The following is a 25,576-nucleotide window of genomic DNA, read 5'->3' as shown; positions in this document are numbered from 1 at the left end:
GCCGCCGCCGCCCCCGCCCCCCGCGTCCCCGCAGCCCCAGGCCGTGGCCCCGCGGACCGCCGGCGGCGGCGGGGGCGGCGGAGGCGTCCTGCCCGGAGGCAAAGGGCGGGAGTTCAACCGCAACCAGCGCAAGGACTCGGAGGTCAGGGGGGTCCGCGGGCGAGGCCGGGCCGGGGTGGGCGTGTGCGGGGCCCTGGCGGGGCGGGGCCTGGGAGCGGCCGCTGACCCGGAGCTGTCAGTGCGGCCGCGGCCAGAGCCGGAAGCGAGGCCCGGCCCGGAGAGCGGGCGCAGCCTCCGCGGGCGTGCGAGCTAGCCGGCCCGGCCCCAGCCGCCGGGGCTCGGACCCCGCAGTCCGTCGGCCCCCTGGGGCCCTCCCCGGGGCTCGGGAGGGCTGCTGGGGGCCGTCCCCCGGAATGGCCCGGAGGTCGTGGTCAGCCAAGGCGGCCACGCCTCCTCCTCCTCCTCTGTCGGTCAGTCATCGGTCGGGGGGCCCCTGACTGCTGGACGTCTCTGAAAAGCCCCCGCTGCCGTCCCGCCCCGCTCGCTCCAGACACTCACCTCCTGGAGTAGTTCCTCCCCCTGGCCTTCCGGCACCGGCTTCATGAATGGAAACACACGCGGCGGCGGTTCCCTTTTTCAATCAGGGCACCTGAATCAGCGTGTTCCCACCTACTCCTAGTGACGGGGAGAGAACTGGCTGAGGGGCGGCGTCTTTTAACCAGCCGGTGCTTAGCCCTTGCACACAGTAGGCTCTTAGGAAACGCCGGACTGTTGAACAGTTCTGTCTTAAGTCGGCGTCCGTGGCAAGCCGGGCCCAAACTGGCCCATCTGAAAGCAGTTGGCTAGAAGGTGTTGATGGGGCCACCCGGGTGGAGGAGAAAGGGCTCGTGCTGGTGCGTTCTTATACTGCAAATGTATATTCACTGCCTGCCCTGTCTGTGCAGAGACTGCGAGGGGCTTCTTCTCTGGCTTAGGCTGAGCAAAAGCGTGGAGTGTAGAAAATTGGAAAAGGTCATTCCTAGCCAGATTACGAAGGCCTTGGAATGGCAGGCTAAGGAGTTTGGGTTTCATCTAGTAGGCGGTGAGGAGCCACCGAGCCTGATCAGGGTTGTTTGTACTTGAGGAAAATTAACCACCCAGTGGTGTGTTGGATGGACTAGAAAGTGGGAACAGTGGAAGAAGCACTGGCTTTGATCCTGTAACTTATTACCTCTCCAGGGAAATCACGGCAATTCTGAGCCTTGGTCAAATGAGTGACTTGAATTGGGTGATCTCCAGGGACCCTTCCAGCTTCAAATCTATGACCAGTTGGGAGGTAATTGTAGGAGTCTAGAAAGGTCAGAACTGGTTGGTAATGACAGAGTGGAGAAGTTTTATGGAAGTAGAATGCACAGAAACTGGTGATTGGCCGGTTCAAGCTAAGCTATTTGCCTGGGGTGCTTTTTGAACCTTAATTGATTAGGAAACTCATAGGTACATTAGAAATAGAGAAATCAGAAGAGGAGTTTATGCCCTTGAGAGGAGAGATTAAAATGATGGGTCTGATTTCAGATATGTTGATTTAGAGGTGGCTAGAAGAGAGCTAAAAACGAGTCCAAGGTTTATACAAGAGGTTAGGACTAAAACATTTTGAATTATCCCAATAAAGGTGATGGCTAAAGTCATAGGAGTGGGTAAGTTATATAGAAAGGAAGATTCTTGGGGGAGAGCCCCAAGAGGCAGTTTAGAAAAAATGCTGAATTTAGAGTCAGGAACTAGGTTAGAAACCAAGTTCTGCTTCTCAAACTAGTATGAACTCAGGCAAGTCTTTCCATTTCCTTTGGCCCTGGTTTCCTCATTTGTAAAATGTGGTACTTAAATTAGATTATCTTTAAGACACTCTCCAGCTCTAAATCTTATGACCTCACATTTACGGGGTGGAGGAGTAAGCAGAATAATCTAACAAGTAGGTGTAGAAACAGAAGGTGATGTCATAGAAGCCAAGGGAAAAGAGAATTTCTGGGAGGGGAAGGTGAGCAGTGTCAGATGCTATACAAAGTTCAGGAAGGGTTCAGACTGAGAAGAGGCTGTTGGAATGACCTTTATGGTAGTGAATTATATGTCATTGTCATTCAGAAGCAGTTGCCCATCTCCCTAATTAGGCAGCAGGTGAGAGTAGTGTTTGTTGAATCTTACTCCATGTGCCTCATTGTTTACTAAGATCCAGTAGATGGAAGTTTAGACGATTGGAAGACACATGTTGTTGCTGTGGTTTGTCCTTCATCTCCGAGAGGACCAGTGACATCACAGAAGAGATCTTGACTCATGGGTGAAGTGGATTTAAGTGAGGCAGACTTGCTGCCTCACTTTATCTTCCAGAGTCATCGAAGTCCAGACACATGTATCCAAAGATAGAAAGAAGGTCCCTACCTTTCTTCAGAACTGTCTGAACGTCATTAGACCTAGAGCTCAGGTTATTCAGTTCTGGAAGTCATCATATTTCTTCCAAAACCTACTCCTCTACCAGCCTTCTCTGTCTCTGTAGAAGACACTGCCATTCTCCTGTTCACTCCCATTCACAGCCTTGGCATTAACTTCATATTCTCTCTCCTGTATGCCCTATATCTTGTTACTTACTATCTTGTTTTTGTGACCACAACACTTCTCTCATCTGACCTCCTTCCCTCTACTCATGGAGCCTTTCTAGTTCAGACCCTCATCCATTGTCTGTTGTCTGAATCATGTTTAGTTATTTGGCTCCCAATTGGTCTTCCCACTCTCAGGTCTCTCTTATTCCAATTCATGATCCAGTAAGCTGCCACTGATTTTCCTAAAGGAGAAGTCTTACTGGGTCACTAAGTAAGCTCCATTGCCTTTCTCTTGTCTTTAGGATCAACTACAAATTCCTCTGTTTGGCATTGAAGGCCCTTCCCAACCTGGTCTCAGCCTATCTTCCCATCCATGTTGTTGCAGCTCCTTCTCAACACTTCTATTCAGCCAGACTGGCTTTGTCCCAAAAAACATTCCATGTATAAAGTACCTCCTCTCCTCCCCTATGCTTTTCTGAATTCCTTGTTCCCATCAAAACTCAGGCTCAAATGCCTCCTACGTGGAGCCCTCCCTGATTTGCTCAGTTGCTAGTACCCCTCCTAATAAATGGTTGTTTATTTTGTCTGTACTTATATATGTATGTGTTTTCTCCCTTTGCCCCAAACATAAGCTCTTTTCTTTGTATCTTCAGCACCAAGCATGGGTGGTACCTGGTGCCATAGGTAGTAGGCATTTAATTAAGTATTCGGTAATACAGTGGAACCTCTTTATAACTCTGTTGGAGGCATAATTATTAATTATAATAATAGGTTATACTTATAGAGTGCTTTACAGTTTATAAAGTTTCATTTCTCAAAACAAATGTGAAGTTAGTGAAAAAGTGTTTTTTCCTACCTTACAGATGAGGAAACTGAGTCTCAGGAATATATCAGATTAACTGTATGTAGTTGTTCAAACAAGATAATGTATATAAAATATTTGCAAACCTTAAAGTACTGTATAAATGGTAACTGTATGTTTGGACTCACTGTATAAATAGGTAAAATATTAACCAGGGTTCTTCTGCTTGTTATTTATAATTCACTGCTTGTCTTGTCTCATGTGTGTTTTGTCTTCTCAACTAGACCAGAAATGAGTGAGGGAAGCTTGTTCCTTTTCATCCCCCACTGCCTTCCCACAGAGTAGGTGCTTAATCCACGCCTGTCAGCTAGCTTAACTCTCTGCAGTCAATTGACATTTTTTCTGCTGTGCTTTGAATGTTGAGTTCTACTCAGCAGCCCTTCTGTGTGACTGCTGCTGTGTTTCCATCAGTCAGATCTCAGGGGCACTCAAAACCAAAATACTTCAGTAGATATTTTACTGCAGAATATGTGGGGTAAGGTGGAAAGAGAGGCTTCCTAAATTTTCAGGGCCTGTGTCAGAGATAATCCTGTACACATGTGGGTCCTATGTTAGAGGCTATTGTGGAAAGCATTAGCTATATCTATAAAGCATAAGAGATTGCGTTCCTGTATCACTTGAGTGACTTGTAGGAGGATTTATGTTTTTCCATTTTAAAAGTAGTTAGAATATAAAAGTGCCTTTTATATTAAAATGTTTCTTATTCTCAACAGGGCTATTCTGAGTCCCCAGACCTAGAATTTGAATATGCTGATACAGATAAGTGGGCTGCAGAGCTCTCAGGTAAAAGATGGCCTTTCTTATTCGCTGGAAATTTTCTCCTGATTTTAAATAGTTAGTGATGTGAGCACAAACTTGGAATGATTCAATCCTACTCTCTGAATAAATCTTTTTAATGTTTTGGGGAAGTGTTTAGTTATTTGGGTCAGACACTGAGTATGTCATGGCTCCCAGTTACTGTGATCATGAATTATTGCTTCCCTCTTATTAAGCATCTGTGGGTATTTAAGATCAGTATTTAAGACCAGGCTATTGAAGCCAGCAGACTGTATCCCTCCAGTCAGTCCTCAGGCAGTTACTGAGAACTTTGTACGGCGCAGACGTTGCACTAAGTGTTTACTGGGGATACAGAGAAAAACAAAAATCGCCCCTGCCCTGAGCCCCCATTCTAATGGGGGACGTCATGCAAACAGCTGTGTGTAGGGAACACTTATAAAGATAGATTTGGAAGTAGTTAGAGGGAAGGAACTATGGGGGGAGGGGGTGGCAAGGGGTGTGGAAAGAATCTAGAAAGGGTTGGTGTAGCGGGTGGCATTTTAACTGAGACCCGAAGGAAGTGCTGATGAGGAGGAAGAGAAATGTCGGCCTGGGGACAACCAGTGAAAATGCAGACATCAGAGAGAGGGACTGGAGCGCTTGAGGAATGACAAGGAGTCCAGGGTCAGATCAGAGAGGACACGGAGGGCAGAGGAATGGAAGCAGACTGGAGGGAGAGGGAGGAGACAGATTTGTCAAGGATTTTCAAAGCCAAACAGTATTTCTTATTGATTCTGGAGGTGATAAGGGGCTGCTAGGCTTTATGGGGTGGGGGGAGAAGGGGTGGTATGGTTAGAAATCTGTGCTTTACAAAGATCACTTTGGCAGCTGAATGGAGGATGGACTGGAGACAGGAAGAGTAGTGACCAGTGTCGGGGGAGAAGGGGCCTTATACAAGAGAGTCTGTGAAGATGGAATTGATGGGATAGCAATGACTGGATATGGGGATTGGAGGAGGGGTCAGGGATGACACCTAGCCTGGGTGACTGGGAAGAGGGTAGTGTGGAAGCCTGGGGAGCTAAATGAATAAAGTGGGAGCTGGACCTGGAGTCAGGAAGACCTGAGTTCAAATCCAGCCTCATATACTTGCTAGCTATATGACCCTGGGCAAACCATTTCACCTCAGTTTGCCTCTGATTGCCTCATTTGTAAAATAAGGATGTTAATAGCACCTATTTTGCAGAGTTGTTATGAGGATAAATTAGTAAATGTTTGAAAAGTGCTTTGGAAACCTTCAAGTGCTGTGTAAATGCTCTGTAGCACACAAGAAGAGTGGGTTTGGAGAGAAGATAACAAGTTCAGCTTTAGAAATGTTGGATCTGAGGCGTCTATGGGACATCCACTTGAGACTGTCCAGTAGGCCTCTGGAGATGTGAGCCTAGCCAGGGCTGGGTAAATAGATCTGAGAATTATCTTTATTAAGATGACAGTTGAATCCATGGGAGCTGATGATGAGATCACAATGATCAGCCTTTGAAATCAAAGGCATCTACACTGCTAGAAAAACTGCTGTACTCTAATGGATCATGTATGTGAAGGATGGTCCAAGACCTTTAGTGATGAGTGAATGTAAAATAAATAGCTTGTACCTTGAAGAGACTTATTCCTAACTGAGGCCATTTAGCCTCCTCAGAGGCTGCTTGGAAGTGAGGGTGTGAAGGACTTATTGATGTTGTGTGTTACCTGCATCAGGTGAGGCCTTAACTTTTCAAATCAACACTGCCTCCATTTTGTAAATGAGGAAAACCAAAGGTACCCAATAGTAAGTGCCCTAGCTCCATTTGTATCTTTAAGAAACAGGGTTGGAACACAAACCCTTAATCTCTCTTTCCTCTTGAATTGTTGAGACGGCCCTGAAGCTAATAAGCCTTTGTTTTTGGCAGAACTTTATAGTTACACTGAAGGTCCGGAGTTTCTGATGAACCGAAAATGCTTTGAGGAAGACTTCAGGATCCATGGTGAGATGATAGTCTCCCTTCCTGTGCTTGTTTCCCCTTTAGCCTGTCTCCTGAGGGCTACAGTAGTTGATGTTTTCTTTAGTCATCTCTAGATTTCAGGCTTCCAAACACTGGCACAGCTTCATAAGTCACCGAGCAGTGACTCAGCTGGGCTCCATGTTGGCTTACTGCTCTTCTGTGCTCTACAAGGGACTTCCAAAAGTTAGCACATTGTAAAAATACATTTTTAAATCTCTTTCTGTTTGTGGTATTGTTGTTCAGATGTTTGAGTGATCCCATTTGGGTTTACTTGGCAAAGATACTGATGTGGTTTGCCATTTCCTTCTCCAGCTCATTTTACAGATGAGGAAACTGAGACACAGAGTTAAGTGACTAGCCCAGGGTCACACAGGTCTGAACTCAGGTCGTCCAGACCCCATGTCTGTCACACTATCCACTGTGCCACCTAGCTGCCCCTTTCTGTTTATAATCATGTTCAATACTGGTGGAAAAAATCAGCATTTCTGGTCTGAACAGTCATATCTTTAGACCAGCAGACTGAGCTTCTTCTCTACACAGGGAACAACTTTTCCTTATGTTCTTTGACACATCTGGTCATGTTGGTCATCCTGACTATAACATAGTTATATATACTCCAGAGCTTGGCTTTTCAGGCTTAAGGCTAAGTAGATCTTTTGCTTTATAGTGGCAGATAAGAAGTGGACTGAACTTGACATTAACCAGCATCGTACCCATGCCATGAGGCTCCTGGATGGCCTAGAGGTCACTGCCCGGGAGAAGAGGCTCAAAGTAGCCCGAGCAATCCTCTACGTCGCCCAAGGTCAGTGGGGACGCAGCATCTCTGCATCACAGTTGTTCAGTGAAGGCAGGTTGCAGCGGGGTGATGACCTGTATCCTCTGCGTGTGTCTAGGAACCTTTGGCGAATGCACCTCTGAATCTGAAGTTCAGTCATGGTCGAGGTACAATGTCTTCCTTCTCCTGGAGGTGGGCACGTTCAATGCTTTGGTGGAGCTCTTGAACATGGAGATCGAGTGAGCACTTTTTATTTGGAATTTAAATAAAGGAAGGGCATGCAGAAGCACCCCTCACTAGCTTGGAGTCCGTTGAACAGTTTGGACCAGTGGGGTCAAACCCCATGAAAGTAGCTACATGTTGACTTAGAAAACCATATGTCAGCATGATCTATGTTCTGTTGTATTTGTATTTGTTTTCATAGCTATTTCCCAGTGACATTTTCCTCAGATTCTGGAGCGTTGAGGGCCACAATGAGCTGTATTTGACACCTCAGGTCTAGACCACCAGCCCCAGAGAATGACTTCCATCTTTAGCTTTTACTAGTTCTCATTCCTGGGAAACAACAGAGGGAAAATCCTCATTAGGTCTTCAGGACTAAGAATAGTCCCCAAAGAGAAATCACTGAAACACCTCCATCAGTTTTAACTGGAAGACTTGCTATTTATTAACTCTACTCACCAGTAGAGCACCTAATATTATGTTTGCTCTGTAATTTCCCCCATAAAAAGGAGAATAGGGAAATACCTACCGTACAGACTGAACCCAGGCTTGCCTCCAGCCTCTGTTGTGGCTACCTCTGCTTTGTCACGTTCAGGCATTTGAGTCTGAAGTGGCTGCTCCTCAGCTAGGACAATAAAACTAAATAATGAAAACTAACCAGGCACATGTGGTGACCCAGCTGATTACACTCTGAATGGTGCAGTTATCTGAATTATGGAGCTTCACCTTTCATGGAGCGGCTAGGGGGGTATTTGTGCCCGCCTTAGGAATCTGACGCTCTCTCTCTTGCTTCAGCAACAGTGCAGCTTGCAGCAATGCTGTGAGGAAGCCTGCCATCTCCCTGGCCGACAGCACGGACCTGAGGTGAGCTTTCCTGCCTGTTTTCTTTGATGAGGGTCTGGCAAGCCTGAGGCTAATGCAGTTTTAGCTTGGGTTGGGAAATCTAGCCACCATGGGGGTCAGAGGAAATGTTTTTCTTTGCTTTTCTTCCATTTATATTTCTCCTGTGTACATTTATCTTCAGGGTATGATGGGACTCTGGGTATGCAGTTAATGGGATGGTGAAAGCCAAGGGCAGTGAGGGCTATGTATGAAGTTAATGTAAATGTAAATGTACCGTGTCAGCCTCCTTTGTAAAGCACCTTCTTGTTCCCAGAGATGGAGTCTTTAGGAACAGATGTGCTAAAAAGAAACTGCTGAATACCAGACAGAGGGAGGTGTTAGGGAGATGCTCTTGAATTCTTCTGTGGGCAGCGTTCTCCTTGAAAGAGCTCCGAACCTTGTAGGTGCTCCATAAATAACTGTATTGGCTAAAGGTTCCTGGGTCGCCTCTGAATTTGAGAGGTTAATGAAGCTTAGGTCAGAATCTTTCTCTGAATTAAAAAAAAAAATTCTCCAACCTAAGGCTTAGGCAGCTCTTCCACTGTGGTTTAAGTCCCAGATGCCTCCCCATCCTTGTTATCCTGGTATTGCCACTGTCATCTCCCACCCAGTCCTCATTTCAGCTTCCGCTGGTTCTTCCCTTCCTTTGACTCCGTTCCTTTGGGCATTACTCTTAAGGGAAACACTAGGTTCCTAAAATGCTTTCATAAATAAGGCTGAAGACTCTGAGGCACTGATAGGAGAGATGTATAGCAATGTTTTTTATCAGGGAAAACTCTAATTGTGACCCCTTTGCACATCAGTATGTGTGTTTCTGCGGATCTTAGGAGTACATTTTTTTAATAGTATGTGATGAAGGGGCTCTTATTTCCCACATCCTGTTTTGTTTTATGAACTGGCTTTTGTCCTCAGGGTACTGCTCAATATCATGTACCTGATTGTAGAGACTGTCCACCAAGAATGTGAGGGCGACAAAGCCGACTGGAAGACCATGAGGCAAACTTTCCGAGCCGAGCTAGGTATGACTCCTGTGGGTGTGCTGCTGCTGAGTCTGTAAGAAGGGCTGGCGGCCAGTGTCGCACCCAAGCAGGGCTGCCCTGACTGAAGGTGTCTTGGTGTTGCCTCCAGGCTCTCCCCTGTACAACAACGAGCCATTCTCCATCATGCTGTTTGGGATGGTGACCAAGTTTTGCAGTGGACATGCACCTCACTTCCCCATGAAGAAGGTTCTTTTACTTCTCTGGAAGACAGTATTGGTAAGAATCCAGCCTTAGAACTGGTCAGAGGAAGTGCCACGTGTGGCTAATGTTACCCATGGTAGGAGAATGTGTCAGGAGACTGTATATCCTCCATATAGAGCTGAATTTGAGAGAATTAGTTTTTGGAGCTGTAGCTTGTTTAGGGATGAAAGTGATTGAGATTGAAGCTCATATAAATATGTCCTCTTGTTAAATGTCACCTGAAGGGACTGAGAATTAACAATAAGCCATCCCACAGCCTCTCCAGTCTGGACCGTGAAACCTGACCTGTTTCTAGAGAGGGGAGGGAGTGATGCCAGGGGAGAGGGCCAACCAGTCCTCACAAGATTGGAGTTCTCCTTAGTAATCAGAGACAAGGCCAAGCCTGGAGCCTTTCCCAGCCCTGGAGAGAGAAGTAGGTGGGGCTAGGGTTTTATCTACTGCCTAAGCACCCAGGAAATCACTCTTCTCTGGTTAGATGGAGCCAACTCTTCATCAAATTATGGACGGCTCCTTAAGTCTAGGAGTAGCCTTCCCAAAAGCACAGCAAGCATTCCCAGGTGGGTGCTCCTATGCCCTTCTGGCTTATTCATATCTCCTCCTCATCGTTCATGCTGTTGGCTTCCTTCTTGTGATTCTTTCCAACCATACAGGAAAATGAAATCACCCCCAAACCGTAAAACTGCCCAGATGTCATAGAGTTCTTGAGGATCAGCCCAAGCTTCTCAAGTCTCAGGGTTTGACTTCCCTGGGGAAGGGTTAGATTAAATTTTACATATTATTTCACTTAGGAGGAATTATGAAATACCGTGTCTGTATCCCATTTTATTCAGTGTTTTTCTTCAAAGATCTAAAGTTGGAATTAATTTATGATTCTGTAAAACAGAATCCACATACCCTTATCAGTAAAACTTTTATGCTCACATACACACAATATGTGTGTATTTATGTTAGGCTAATTTGCTATGTACGCTTTAAACATGAAAAGGAATAATACGATAAGGATAGAGTAATATTTTAAAATTATTAATGGTACAAAAGCCTTTTTGCTCTCACTAGTCTTTGTTATTGTTAGTGAGAGCAAAAAGGTTTTTGTACCTTTGGTGTGTCCTTAATATTTTATATAATAATAAGAATTTGAGAAGAGCAGTGTGATGGATTATGCTTTATAATTTTTTAAAATCTTGGTTTAACACTTTTTTATTTAGCAGTTCAAAAGTCTAGTTCTAAATGACTTAAGTTTATTTCAGTTCTTGCTTTTAATGACTGTTGTCACTGAAAAAGATGCTTCACAGTGATCCATAGATCCAAAATGAAAGAAGTACACGGTTGGCTGAACTCACAACATCATTGTTCTTATTTTTCAATCGCACCTTCTAGTTGTGCAGTTTTTGTTGAGATTGGACTTGTAAGTCTCTGTCTTCCCAGATCAGTCAGCTGTCTTTGCAAACTAATCAGAATATATATTTTTATTCTTCATCAAATGTGTTTAAAAATCACTAAAACCATTTGAAAGGTCCTTAAACAGACTACGGAATTGTACTTCCAAGCTTTCTGAGGTGTGCATATGTGAGCGTGCTTGTGCCTGACATCATTTTCAGCAACAGAACCTTAGTGAAAAATGTTTTCCTAATCATGATGGTTTCTTGCCATCATAGATAAGGCACACCATAGACCTTGTCCAGTTCACTGCTGACAGTAATAGACAGATCTCCATTTTTCAGATCATCCCTTTGATAATTTGGCTGACTTCTTGTCAACTTTGATTAGATTTCCATCATCTTTACTTTGCAGTGTGACTGAGGAAGCTTGCTTCTTAGGAAGAGTGCCAGCTCCACATGCCCTCATTATTCACGTGGGCCTGCATTACTTACTTGTGTGAGCTTCAATCTGCGATGCCTTTGCAGGAATCTCTCTAAGCTGCTTGCCCATTTTATGAAGATTAATTTGGTTAAAACTCATGAATGTGATTTGTGAATTCACTTAAGTGGGCATGGCAAACTGCAGTATGTCACAGTACACTGAAATGAATGAATAAGGGTACCACTGTTAACCCTCCCGTGCTATGGAACCCCATTCTCTGAGGGTCCTCTGCACCCCACACATGATCACCTGACACTGCGTGGAGATGCATGTCAGCCCATCCTCCAACTACTAGTTGAGCTTGATTTCTTATTTTGTTAGATTAAAGGAGAACTATCAGTAGCATTTCAGACCTTGTCTCCCTGTACCTCCATTGATCATCTTGTGCACTCCCCTTTTGTAGGATTACAAGTACTTCTGTTTAAGCTTGATAGGCTGACTCTGCTGTTGCAGAACCCCCAGACCTTGCAGGATTCCTTGGCCTCTTTCCTCCCCTTTAGCAGCTCATCACTCCACTTGTCCTAGTAACATGGTGTCTTCATCCACTGTTGGTGCCGTTGAACTTCCCTTGGCATGGATTCATGCTCTTCTTCAGAGATTTTGGGAGTGCATAAAGACGAAGGTTAAGTGGGTGCTTTGGACTATTTAATGGAAGCCAGGAGAGCATGTGTTGGCCCTGGTGTTGTTATGATGGACAATTATAATCCCCTTACTCCTGGAAACTGACCTAGCTCTGGAGAGGCTCATGGTATCCCCTCTCTTCTAGTGCACACTCGGAGGTTTTGAGGAGCTCCAGAGCATGAAGGCAGAAAAACGTGAAATTTTAGGCCTTCCCCCTCTGCCTGAAGACAGCATCAAAGTGATTCGAAACATGAGGGCAGCCTCCCCTCCAGCTTCTGCCTCCGACCTCATTGAACAGCAACAGAAACGGGGTCGTCGAGAGCACAAGGTTAGCAGTGGGCCAGGGGCTCTGGGAATGGGCCTGGTGAAGTAGGAGGTGGTCCCTCCGAGAAGGTGCCGTGGGAAGGGTAGTCCCTGACAGCTTTTAAAATTTCATGTGGTCAGGGCTCTTGCTCTGATATTCTTAACATTTCACTCACCCTGACCTCATAAACCTTTTTAAGTCTTTCCAGTCATCACTCATTCTTGGGTCTGTTCTCTTTTCCTCTTTTGTTTGGCTCCTGTTTTCAGGCTCTCATAAAGCAAGACAACCTCGATGCGTTCAATGAGCGGGATCCGTACAAGACTGATGACCCCCGAGAGGAGGAGGAAGAGAATGATGACGACAGCAGCCTGGAGGGAGAGACGTTTCCCCTGGAGCGGGATGAGGTGATGCCTCCCCCTGCACAGCCTCCTCAGACGGGCCGACTTCCCTGCCCAAAGGGGCTGCCTTGGGCCCCCAAAGTTAGGTGAGTCTGGGATCCCAGGACTAAGGGGAGCTCCCTGTGATCTCTCCATTGGGTGAAGTGATGTTCAGTGTGTCACTTTTCAAGGTGTACGTGTGGGGCAGAGAGAGGCATTGCCTCTCAAAGCCTGCATTGAGGCAGGCTTGTTCAGAAAATGCCCAGCAATGGCACTTAGGTGGCATTGGGGATCGGGTCCCAGAGGTTAGCTTCCAGGTAATGGGGACCCTTGCAAGAAGCCCCCTTTCTCAGACCTGGAGAAAAAGATATTGTCTTGCCTCTTCTCAGAGGCCCAGTGTGTAGCATGAATTAAAAATAGATTATGAATTTTTTTAGAATGATGAAATGTTTGAGATAAGTCTTCATATGTGTGTGTGTATATATATATATATGTGTGTGTATATATATATATATATATATACACATACATACACACATATTGCTGCTTGCTAACATAGAAATTGGTTATGTGTTTGAAAATGTACAAAGCAAAGAAAAAGAGGAACATAGGAAAAGATGGAGAAGGATTTCTCAATCCAGGCAGACTTCCCGTTTTCAGAAGTCTATAAAAATGATAAAAAGAAAGCATCAGAAGGAGACATGAGACTTTTTTCTTCAGCTGCTTTTCCAAAACTGAGTGTTTTCTGTATCTGAAGTTTGGGAGGGGCAGCTAGGTGGCACAGTGAAAAGAGCACCGGCCCTGGTGCTCAGGAGAACCTGAGTTCAAATCCAGCCTCAGACACTTAACACAAAAATAAGCCATGTGACCCTAGGCAAGTCACTTAACCCCAATTGCCCTCCAAAAAGCAAAAAAAAAAAAAAATTGAAGTATGGGAAATGCTGTGGCCAAAAGAGGAAACTTTCAGTGTTGCTGTAATGCATCTGATTTCTTCTTTTCTTAAGATTTTCCTGTTCATTGATGTTGATAGAAGCAGAGAGCCGGACCTGCAGTTTGTAGCCTCCCTTTTGTAGTTTTTTATCTGGATGAACTCTTCTTTTAACTTACCAAATGTAATTTTAAGAGCAAAGTGAGTTTTAAGTAATATATCTTGTGATCCTACAACAGTTTCTTTAGATCTGGTTTTAAAGAATATATAACAAAAATAAATATCACCTAGATTCCCCTCCCCACTCCCACTTTTTTTCCAAAAGAGAAAAACAAGGAAGAAGTTAGTCTCCACACCTCCCTGTCACCTTCCACCTTCCCCCCCTCCACACACATATCCAGAAAATGTACGTTTTAACTTATCCAATAACGTATCTCCCCTTTCCATCTGCGGCAGAGAAAAAGACATTGAGATGTTCCTAGAATCCAGCCGAAGTAAATTCATCGGCTACACGCTGGGCAGGTAAGTGCTGGCCACTTTCGTCATTGCCTTGGTGGGTCCTTCCTCCCCCTTGCCCAGCACGGTGGAATCTTTTGAGTCCTGTTCCTCTGGCTTTCCTTCCTTTAGATGTTAGATTGACTAGACTTAAGAGCAGGAGATGGTTTGCTTTTTTCTTCCTTCTAGTGACACGAACACAGTGGTGGGGCTGCCCAGGCCGATTCATGAGAGCATCAAGACTCTGAAGCTGGTGAGTGGCCTGAAGGGGACTTTCTGGTCCGTCTGGCCCCCACACTGAGGCGAGGTGTGGGAAACTAGGAAGGCATGCTTTTCAGACTAGCTCTACAATTGTAGTTCATTTTTTGGAGAATGATTTGTTCCCCATAAGTAAATTTACTAGCCTCTGAGGCTCACACCTTCACATACCCCAGACTTGACATTTTCACCACTTTGGTGAGCAGTTTTCTCCAACATAGCACTGTGTAATCCTTGACCTTGAACAGAATGCACCAAATAGAACCTTGTTGTTATACCTCAGGGTCATCATTCTAATTCATTACATTACTAGAATGCCCTCAGATTTATTCAAGTGCCAGGCGTTTCTTGCCTCTACCCTCAATGGCTCCACCCTGATGTTTTAGTGATTTTATATCTGCCCTTTGTAGTTTTTCATTCTCCCCCTTTCTCTGTCAGGCTGTTTACTATCCCTCTTTGTCTGCCCTCAGGGTAGACCTTTCACAGTCCCCACTATAACTTGTGCTTCTCTGCTCTGAGGCAGGAAACCAGGTAGTGAGAGGGAGGTGAGAAATGGCCATTTGGACCAGGCTTTTCCAGTGGGGGCGTCATCCCTTCTCAAAGAATTGTATTTCAAAAGAAAATTTTTGGGAAATTAGCCTCTTTGCGTCCTTCTGCTCAGAGCTCAGTGGAGGGGTGTCTGGAGAGTGACCCATCAACATGAGTGCATTCTTTCCTTTCCTCCACAATAGCACAAGTACACATCAATCGCAGAAGTCCAAGCGCAGATGGAGGAGGAGTACCTTCGCTCTCCTCTCTCAGGGGTAAGTGGAAAGCAGGCAGGCAGCAGGCATTTATTAAGCACATGCTGTGTGCCAGGGATTGGTCTAGGTGCTGGGAGTACAAGGAAAGGTAAAAAGCAGTACTTGCTCCAAGGCACTCACAGTCTAATGTGGAAGACAGCATGTAAGGAGTTGTGTGCAAACAAGGCATATGCAGGGTAAACAGGAGAGAATCAGCAGAGGGGAGGAAGACACTAGAATTAAGAGGGATCAGGAAAGGCTTCCTGTAGAAAGGGAGATTTTAGCTGGACCTTGAAGGAAGCGAGGGTGGCCAGGAGGCTGAGATGAACCAGGAGAAACTCCAGCTGGGACACAGCCAGAGGAAATGCCTAGATGTGGGATCACTGAGTATGTAGAAGAGTGTGGGGTGAAGGCAGAGACGGGCCAGTTTATGAAGTACTCAAACACCAAACAGGATTTTCTGTGTGATCACAGAGGTGATAGGGAGCCCCTGGAGCTGATTGAGCAGGGAGTGATGTGGTCAGACCTGGGCTTTAGGAAAATCACTTTAGTGGCTGAACCAGGATGGATTGGAGTAGGGGGAGAATTGAGGCAGGCAGGGCATCCAGCAGCTATTGCAGTAGTCCAGGTGTGAGGTGGTGAGGGCCTGCACCAGGGTGGGGGCAGGTCAGAGGAGAGAAGGGGAGTGTTTGAGAGAGGTTGTAGAGGTGAAATCGCCAAGCCTTGGCATCAGATTGGATATGGTGAAAGAACTCCTAGGTTGTGAGCGGAGGGACTGGGAGAGTGGTGTTGCCCTCTGCAGTCATAGGGAAGGTAGTATAGGGGCAGGGTTTAGGGGGAAAAGGTAACGAGTTGGGTTTTGGACAAGTTCAGTTTAAGATGTCTGTGGGATGTCCAGTTGGCAGTTGGAAGTGGCTTCCAAAACCCCCGGGCTCCTCTGCCCTGTAGGAGGTGACAGGGAGTCTTTCCACCTGCAGTTCAGTCTTCACAGAACCCCAGCAAGACAGGTAACAAGGCAAGGTTTGATCAGACTTCGAGGTTTTGTTTCTATGACCTTTTATATTAAAAGGGAGAAGAGGAAGTGGAACAAGTCCCTGCCGAAACCCTTTACCAAGGGCTCCTCCCTAGCCTGCCTCAGTACATGGTGAGTGATGTTCTTTTTCACCTGAAAGGTTCTATGTGTGCCCCTCAAACGATAACATCATTCAGTCTCCATTAGGAGGTGAAGAGTACCTGTTCTCTTACATAGCCAGCTCCCTGTTGCCTTCTTCTGCTCCATGGGTATATAGGGAAAGAACTATATTGGTATTTTGCCTTTTGATCCTAGACCACCCCATGCTCTTTCTTCTCAATATCTTACTTCCACTCTAGATTGCCCTGCTGAAAATCCTGCTGGCTGCTGCTCCCACTTCCAAAGCCAAAACAGATTCCATTAACATCCTGGCCGACGTCCTGCCTGAGGAGATGCCGTAGGTATCGTTCCTGTGCATGGAGTAGGGAGAGGGAGGGTGACTGAGATGATTTTCAGGGTCAGCTTCTCGGCACTCTCAAGGGTGTTCCAGGGTAGAATCTGACACATTGACTGGTGAGAGGAGACACTGTGATTGTAGAGTGTTGGACTGGGATTTGGGAGACCTGGATTTTAGTCTCACTGTAGCTGTGGACTGGCTGGGTGCCCAAGTACAAGACATTTACCTCCCCTCTCTGGGCTTCCATTCTGTGAGCTAGGAAATGAAGTGGGAGCAGGGCGTGGAATCATATGATTTCTGAGATCCCTTCTGGTTTTGTGGTTCTATGGTATTGTAGGGCCCAGGCCTTGCAGCCAGGGTGGTGAGCCAGTTTCAGTCAGGCCATCTCCTTTTGACCAGTAGATGTGCAAGCAAGGTTTTTAAAGTGAGAAAGGGAAATCCTTGGTCACCTAGGTCAGTGACCTCTCCTCTTATCGTTATAAGAGTACCTTATTTCAAATTAGAGGTCTTGTGTGGGAACGGTGAGGAGCAGGCTGGAGGGAGAGAAAATTAAAGTTTGAAAAATAGTTCAATCTTGTCAGTAATTGTAGCGAACGTTTATAAAGTGCTTTAAGGTTTGCAAAGCTCTTTATGTACAGGAGAAGGGACTTTGTTTTTGTTTTGAATCTCTAGCCTAGCACAGAATGAGCACCTAATAAATATTAGTTGATTGATCATTTCATGCTCACAGTGTCCCTGTGAGGGAAATACTTAGAGGGTTATTATCCTCATTTTACCAGTGAAGACATCAACCCTCAGAGAGGTAAGTGACTGGCCCATGGTCATACAACTAAAGTTTCACTGAATAATGATAACTCACCTTTATATAACTCTTTAAAGTTTGCAGAACATTTATTTTTCCCCTAACAGTCTTTTGTAGTGGGGGCTTCCAGTATTTTCATCAGCATTTACAAATGAGGAAACAGGCTCAGGGAAGGTAATTGGCTGGCCTGTGATCATAGAGCTGGTGAGTGTCCAAGCAACATCCAGTGCTCCGTCCATATGGGGGCTTTCTCAGTAAAATAATGATAGCCAGCATTCATCTAGCAGCTTCAGGTTCCCCCTTATTTTAAATCAGTCAGTCAAGTGTTGGGCACCTTCCCCGAGCCAGACATCTGTGCTTGTCACTAGGAAGACAAGTACAAAGAAGGAAACAAGCCCTCTTTAAGAGAACTTTACATTCTGGTGGGAGAGAAGAAAATACAGATACAAAAATAGCATGAATATAAAGTGGATAAGGCCTATTTGCAGAGTAGATCAGTACAGGGTCCTTGTGGATGGTGGGGATCAGGAAAGGTTCTGTCTTAAAAGAAGAGAGGGCCTCGGGGAAGCCGAGGTAAGGAAGGGAGCTCTTTCCAGACACAGGACAGCCAGTGTGAAGGCCCAGAGATGGGCCTGTGTGAGGAGCAGAAGGAAGGCCAATTTGGATCATGGAGGCTACAAAGATAGGTTGGACTTGGAGGCTGTGAAGGTTTTAAAAGTTAAACAGAAAAGTTGATGTTTTATCCTGGAGGCAGTGGGAAGCCACTGGAGTTGTTTTGAGTCAGGAAGTAACATGGTCAGTTCTTAAGGAAAATTATTTTGACAGCAGCGTGTAGAATGGACTGGAGCAGTGAGAGTTTTGAGATAGGAAGATCATTCAGGAAGCGGTTAGAATAATGTAGGCAAGAGGTGATGAGGGCTTGAACTTGGGGTTTTTGGGGAGAAGGACCCAAATGGAAGAGGTGTGAAAAATTCCTTGGTTCTCCTGACCCTGTGAGGGAGAGGTGCTGCTGAGCTTATAGTCCTTACTCACAGAGGCCCCGAAGAATAGATTGACTTGTCCTTGGTCAGGGGGCTTCAGCCCCATGTCTTTCTGGCCCAGACGCCCAATGCTTTTTCTTTGGTGCCACAATTCATCTCCAAATGGAGCTGCCACTTCAGGAAAAAAAAAAGGAATTTGACCCTACTCTGTGACAGAAGAGGTCACAGTGCTAGGGAGGTCCTGACACGGGAACAGAGCCCAGCATCTCTGCATAGCCCTGATGTTGCCAGGGGGTAGTAAGGTGTATGGACCTAGTGTCCAATGCCGCCACTCCTTCTGCAGGCTCTGGGCTGCCCTGGCCTCACCACCGGCTGTGGCTCAGTCAGCCATGCCTGCCTTGTGTTTCCAGAACCACTGTGCTGCAGAGCATGAAACTGGGGGTGGATGTGAACCGCCACAAAGAGATCATCGTGAAGGCCATCTCTGCCGTGTTGCTGCTGCTTCTCAAACACTTCAAGCTGAACCATGTCTACCAGGTACCTGGAGCCCTCCAGCCTCACCCCCACTTGGGCTCTACCCTTCCTGTAGCCTTGAGCCTCGGGCGTCTAGCTGTAAGAGAGGCCCTGACCTGCAAACGGCCCCTTGGCAGCATCAGGGTCTAGAGTGCAGGGACTGCCCTCACTGTCTTTCTCTGGTTTCAGTTTGAGTACATGGCCCAGCATCTTGTGTTTGCCAACTGCATCCCTTTGATCCTGAAGTTCTTCAATCAGACCATCATGTCATACATCACTGCCAAAAACAGGTAACAAGGGCCAGGGAGGGGGGAGGTAGGAATGAGGACAATGACAACCTACAGTTATGAAGCTCTTGGGCAGCAACAAGCTCATGGTTCTGCTCAAGAACCAATTACTGATTTCATGGCAGATGAACCAATCCATAGCACTAGGCTCCAGTGACCCAGAGAGCCCTTTAAACACCTGCCTTCCACAAAACAGGTTTTTATCAGTACTGGCAGTGCCAGAGCTACTTGGACTTTGTGAATCCTTGACCTGCCGGGGCAGCACTTACCAGGGATTAGGATATGATCTTCACCTGCATAAGACAAAGCCTGCTGAATTGACAAGGGTATTTTGCTTCAAAGCCTAGTGATGGAGAAGATAAAAAACTCTTTCTTACAGCACATAAAAAACAGCCAAGGTTATTCCCAAAGGCATCTGTCAATCAATTAGCAAATATTTACTATGACCTGTGTGCTAAGTGCTAGGGATACCAAAAAAAACCAGGTCCCTATCCTCAAGGAAATCATTTTAATTGGGGAGATAACACTGCAAATAACTGTGTGCATAAAAGATACAATGTAGGTGATAAGTGATATTGGAGGACAGGGAGGCAGGGGCTCAAAGGCCTTTAATAGAAGGTGGAATTTGAGCTGAGTTTTGAATGAGTCCAGGGAAGCTCCGTTGGAAGGGTGAAAGGGAAAGCCTTCCAGGCATGGGCATCAAACAGTACAAAATCATAGACTTGGGAGATGGAAGGAACTACAGGTAGATGCTGTGACTGAACAGTGGAGTTTGTGGAGACACGATCCGACGTGGACCTTCAAGGAATCACTTTGGCAGCTGAGTGGAGAGGGGAAAGCAGTCAGAATTAGGCTGGAGGTGATACTGCTGTGGGAGGGAGGAAAAGGGATGTTGTAAAGAGAGTATTGATGAGATCTGACAACACATTGGGTGTATGGAGTGAGTGAGGGGGGTGTCAGGAATGACCCCTGGTTCTGGAGCCTGTTTTACTGGGAGAGGCTGGTGATGCGTGTATTTAGTAAGAGTGGGGGAGTGTGGGAAAAGAGTGTGGTGAGGACCAGGGCAGGGGCAGAGATGATGAGCTGAGTTTGAGGTGCCCACAGGATATCCAGCCCAGAAATTCAAAGGGTTGGTGATAACAATGCTCGAATTTAAGAGAGATTTGGGCCAGACTGAAAATCATCTATGCAGAGATGGTAACTGCAGGTAGAGGAACTGATGAGAAAGCTAACATTTGTGCTGTATGTTAAGTTTACCAATAAGCACTTTGGGAATATTGTCTGATTTGATCCTCGAACCAACCATGAGGGGTAGTTGCTATTGTTATCCCCATTTTACATACGAGGAAACTGAAGCAAACAGGTGAAATGCCTTGCCCAGGATGACACAGCTAGAAAGTATGTATGGCCAGATTTGAATTCAGATCTTCCTGGCTCCAGGCTAGTACTCTACAGTAATATAAAGGGAAGAGAGAAGAGGACTCAGGACACCCTTACAGAATAACACAGTACTATCCCAGAAAGCCCCTGGGCTTCCCTTACAAAGTTGGTCTTTTTTTTTTCTTGACCCCTACAGTATTTCTGTTTTGGATTACCCTTACTGTGTGGTTCATGAACTGCCAGAGCTGACAGCAGAGAGTTTGGTGAGTGAAGTTGTTTGTCTCTCTGATGGGAAAGAGAAGGGTAGTCAATGAGAAGCGAGCTTTGAGCTGACATTTCTGTAGGGCCTTGGGGCTCACCAGAAGAACCTGTGAGATTCTCCCCATTTTACTTACAAGGAAACTGAGGGTCAAAGAAAGCAGAGTGATGTGCCCACTGCTGCACAGCTAATAAACTTAGCTGGATTCCCCAGACTTCAGAGCCTATGCTCTGTCTCTCTGGAAGCTCAGAATTCGGGGAACACCAAGCTAGAAACCTCCTGGAGTCAAGTCCATAGAAGGTAGTAAGGCCACCAAGGCAGCCTGTGCTCCCCATAGGTTGTAATTCCAGGGCCTTGGTGACCAAGACTGCTCTGAGTCGCGTCCAGAAAGCTTCTGCTCCTCCTCCTGCAGAGGTAGCGCTCCACAGGGCTCCGGCCTTCAATGGGTGTCTGGGCCTCTTTCAGTGCTCCACGGGATGTGACTGACAAAAGCCCTTTTGTCTCACCACTGATACCCTGGTCTTGGGTTTGTCCCATAGGAAGCTGGAGACAACAACCAGTTTTGTTGGCGGAATCTCTTCTCTTGTATCAATTTGCTTCGGATCTTGAACAAGCTAACAAAATGGAAGCATTCCAGGACCATGGTGAGTGAAGAGGGTCAAGGTCATTAGGTGTAAACCTCAGAGCTAGAAGTTGTCTCATGTCCCCCTAGACTTTCCCCCCAGTCTCCCATGTGGGCAGCAAGTCCCTTGAGCTGAGTTGGTTTGCTAGAGACTGGCCAGTGAACCAGATCTTTCCCTCTAGATTCCCTGTATCTAAATTATTTCTATTTAACTCATCTCTTGAGTGGGTGAGGAGGGGTGGCTCAGCTCATTTCAGTTCCTGGAGGACTGACCTTTTCATCAGTTAGGGATAGGGATAGGAACTGAGCTTGTGGTTTCATAGAGAAAGGCCTGGAGCCCTGGGAGATGGGCTAATTAAACCTCCTCAGGACTACACAGCCAGTATAGGTCAGCAGTAGGATTTGAACCCGGGCTTCAAGGCTAGCTCTCCCCTCTACCAGCTCTCATATAGATTGGATTGGACGAATTAGGACCGTTAACTAATGTTTATTGCTGCCCCCGGACTGGACCCTAGATGCTGGTGGTCTTCAAGTCAGCACCCATCCTGAAACGGGCCTTGAAGGTGAAGCAAGCCATGATGCAGCTTTATGTGCTCAAGCTGCTCAAGGTGCAGACCAAGTATCTGGGGCGCCAGTGGCGGAAAAGCAACATGAAGACCATGTCAGCCATCTACCAGAAAGTGCGGCACCGGCTCAATGATGACTGGGCCTATGGGAATGGTGAGACTTGGGGGGAGGGGCGGGTGGAGGCGGTGTCCTGGGGGCCCACGTCCCTCTGGTGCAGGTCTCACTGTAGTGACTAGCACAACGAGGCTTCGATCAGCTGTGTGCCCAAGCTGGCCTCTTTACTCCCCCTGGCCCCAGGTTTTTCATCAGTATAGTGATGGTGGTAGCACTCTCTGAGTTGTCATGAGAGCCAAATGAAGATAATGCAGCCCTTTACATGCTAGATAAAGTCAGCTGTTAGTACAAGTAATCATTTTCTTCTTTAACTGCTTATTCATGGGCCTCAGGTTTTCTATCTGGAAGCTTTCCCGTGGTCCAAAGGTTTCCTATACCATAGATATGTCTTATCCCCTCTCTCTACACAATGATTTTTTCATATCTTTGAAAACTTTCATTTCTGTAAGGCTTCCCTTGGCCTGTTAAACACTCATTTGTTCTTCATCACTGGGCTCATGGTGGGTAGTGTCTACAAAAACGTTCCCTCTAAGAGTGGCTCCTCACTCTTCCTGACTGCCCCCTCCTCCTCCTCCTACCGCAGATCTGGATGCCCGACCGTGGGATTTCCAGGCAGAAGAGTGCGCGCTGCGTGCCAACATTGAGCGTTTTAATTCTCGGAGGTATGACCGGACCCATAACAACCCTGACTTCCTGCCTGTGGATAACTGCCTCCAGAGTGTCCTGGGCCAGCGGGTAGACCTCCCTGAGGACTTCCAGATGAACTATGATCTCTGGCTTGAAAGGGAGGTTTTCTCCAAGCCTATCTCCTGGGAAGAGCTGCTGCAGTGAGGTTTTGTCCGAAGCCCTGGCACCAGGTCAGGCCTGATCATGATCCACAGGCCAGGTCATGCCTCAGTGTCCCTGCCTGGCTGATGGCCAGGTTTGCTGCAGTGCTGCTCCTTCTCCTCCAGGTGGCGGTGTGGCTTTGTGCGCTGTGTTTACAAATTCGTTATTGCGGAACTTGAGGCCCCTGGGCTTGATGTAGGGAAGTTTCTGGGTTTGGCTTCTTTCTTGGTGGTGGTTTCCCAGTGTTCTGCCCAGGAGGGATGTTCTGCCGATTGGAAGGGAGCCACCTTTCCTTTCCCATGCAACACTTGACTGGCCATGCCTCTGTCTGAACGTCCCCAGACCAACATGTGCAGAGCCCTCTGACCCCTTCCCATGGCATCCTCCAGACTTAAGGTGTAATCCACCAGCTCTGCCAAAACACTAAGCATGGTGGCCTGCCAGGGGTGAGAGGTCAACCAGGAAAGCACTATCAGGGCTCTTAGCTGGTTTGTTTTCAGACTTATCTCCAGCCACCAACTCACTTCCTTCCAAGCAGCTATTGCAGAGGCCCAGGCTGCTGCTGCCTTAGCACATCTGCCTTGGACAGGATCAGGGTGGAAGACAGACATTCGCCTCAGACAGGGAAATTGTCTTCCCCCTCTATTTGCAATGTCCTGTACATATCTATATATATATCTATATATATCTATATATACATATATATAAAATATATGTGTGTTCTGTTGTGTAACTCTGGGGTTTTAAATGTATTTGTGTATGTTATTTACATTAAAAAGCAAAAAAAAATGACCATTGCTTTAACTTTGGGGAATAATGAGACCTATGTCAAGTCTGGCCCCCTCAGGTCAGCTCATTCTGGATAATCTCCTGGTCCTTGGTGCTGCCATGGCTAAGTCTTTGAAGCTGGGCTTCCTGAGCACCCAAAACTTGATCTATGGTAAGAAATAGTAGATAGTGTCAAGACAGAATTGGGGACAAAGAAGAGGGGCCCCCAGAGATCCATCCCTGGACCGCCCACTCTCTGTCTCTGCCCTGGCCTTCCAGCCCATCAGTTCTGTTGTGCCATTGCCCTTTACCCTCCCTTGGAGGACTGACATGGGCTAGATTCCTCTTAAACAGCCCCTGTACCCCGAGGCTGAGGCCTTCATGGGGCTGGGGCAGCAGGATCCCTTTAGTATGTGGACTGAACTAGATGGCTCCTGAAAATCCTGTGGCTGTTATCCACAGTGGCCAACTTGCATCTGATCCCACTGTGCCCTCTGGGTGAGGTAGCTTGTAACCCCTCAGGGACTTGGGAGGAAGCCCAGTGGAGTCCAACAGCCCCTAAGAGCCTCGTGGGCATTGAAAAAGCAAGGCCTCAGCCAGCCTTTTAGGGGTCAGTTATTGGGTTCTCAGTAGGCCCCTTCTAGCTTGCTTTCAGTGACTCAAATCCAGAGCCTATGAGCCACACCTGAGTCCTTAAATCTCTTCCCTCCCCAGTCCTGTGCCCTGCTGTGCCCCTAAACTTGGATCTCTGAGATCTCAAATGAGCACTTTCCTCTTGAGCTCCCAAGCCACAATCTGCTATCTCAGCACCTCTCACAAGCAGAGTTGATTTTCTGTGAGCCATTGAGGGGGGCTGATGCCAACTCCGTGGTCTCTGCAGTTATGGCCTATATAAAACATAAAGCCGCCGTGATTGGGTGGCCATTTGCCCAAAAATGAAATTTGCTTAGGAAAAGGGAAATTGATGTTGCTGGTTTGCATGATGGGATTTCTGCTGTTCCCTGCCAGGGTGAGGAAGGAGGGCTTGGGTTTCACTTGTGGGCAGCTGGTAGCGTCTTGATGTGTCTGTATTGCCTGTGTCCTTCAGTTCATCGGGCCTGCTTATTTCCTGCTTCCTTAAGCCTGTCCATCTCAGCCCTCTCCCTTATCTTCCCTGATGGATACAGTAGAGTCCTAAAATAGTAAAACTGAAGGAGCCTTAGAGATAATCTAATCCATCTGCCAAATATCATAGATTAGGAACCCAAAGCCCATAGAGGAAGTGACTTGTCCGGAGCCATAGGCCTAGTGAGTGGTAGAACAAAGGCTCCCATCCGGATTTCCAGGCCTGTACTCCTTCCAGTGTACCAAAGTCACCAGGCATATGCCCAAAGCCAGAGAGCCGGGTCGTCCCCTGCCACCTCTGTGCAATACTGCAAACATCAGCCCAAGCTTCCTGGGTCTGTTCTTGGTACAGAGTAAGTCCTAGGTATTTGATGATAGTGGTCAGCATGGTTATACGAGGGCATAGAAGCTCCTGGACTTTTCCGGGGCTGAGTCCTTGCCGCTGCTCCTTTCTGTAGATGAAGTTAGGTGTTTAGGAAGCAAGACTGATCTAAGGTGAGCTCCTCAGGCTGAAGACTATGGGGCCAAAGGAGCGAGGCTGGACAGATAGGTGAGCTAGTAAGAAATGGGCTAGCCTGTGCTGGAATAAGTTACCCATTTCCTGTAAGCCCACACGTTGTGGGACTTGGGGAAATGGATGCCTCCCTAGAACACATCTAGGAGACCTTGGAAGCCTGGCCCAGCCTCCCAACCAGCCAGTCCTTTGGAGAAGGAGTACCCTCTGGGACCAGGAGTCCATTCAAAGCATTTGTTCTCTGTCAGTGTATCAGGCCTTTGCCAACTCCAGTCCCGTGGCCCCCAGGGTGGGCTGGGGACTGCAGAAGGTCTAGTCTTGAGGGCTGTAATTCAGGTTGATGTGTAAATGGTTGGGAATGAGGAGGGGGGATTAAATGTCTCTAACAAGAAGCAGTTCCTAT

At 46.8% G+C, this 25,576-nt stretch overlaps 1 protein-coding gene across 1 annotated transcript; it reads left to right on the top strand.

The window, feature by feature from the left end:
- Positions 1-25,576, top strand: STRIP1 (striatin interacting protein 1). The gene is made up of 21 exons (XM_069090410.1): positions 1-142; positions 4,143-4,212; positions 6,129-6,203; positions 6,889-7,023; positions 7,115-7,235; positions 8,014-8,082; positions 9,013-9,119; positions 9,229-9,356; positions 11,968-12,150; positions 12,393-12,610; positions 13,888-13,953; positions 14,116-14,179; positions 14,916-14,987; positions 16,036-16,110; positions 16,338-16,435; positions 18,628-18,754; positions 18,920-19,020; positions 20,594-20,660; positions 21,196-21,300; positions 21,794-21,998; positions 22,543-25,576. Exons 3-21 carry the CDS (start codon positions 6,164-6,166, stop codon positions 22,788-22,790), a joined length of 2,229 nt encoding a protein of 742 aa, XP_068946511.1. The 5' UTR covers positions 1-142; positions 4,143-4,212; positions 6,129-6,163; the 3' UTR covers positions 22,791-25,576.

Source organism: Petaurus breviceps, unplaced genomic scaffold (genome assembly GCF_028583685.1).
Source record: "Petaurus breviceps papuanus isolate PSGF00001 unplaced genomic scaffold, PetGlider_PUasm1.0 186, whole genome shotgun sequence".
In the NCBI taxonomy this organism is placed as follows: domain Eukaryota; kingdom Metazoa; phylum Chordata; class Mammalia; order Diprotodontia; family Petauridae; genus Petaurus; species Petaurus breviceps.
Note: the sequence above shows the minus strand (reverse complement) of the source record. Positions and strands in the feature narration are given on the sequence as shown.

Excerpts from the sequence above, each read along its gene's own strand:
- STRIP1 (XM_069090410.1), top strand. The coding sequence starts at position 6,164 with ATGAACCGAAAATGCTTTGAGGAAGACTTCAGGATCCATG. Across the intron at positions 7,236-8,013 it reads CTCTTGAACATGGAGATCGA|CAACAGTGCAGCTTGCAGCA; the intron begins GTGAGCACTTTT and ends CTCTTGCTTCAG. Across the intron at positions 14,988-16,035 it reads TTCGCTCTCCTCTCTCAGGG|GGAGAAGAGGAAGTGGAACA; the intron begins GTAAGTGGAAAG and ends TTATATTAAAAG.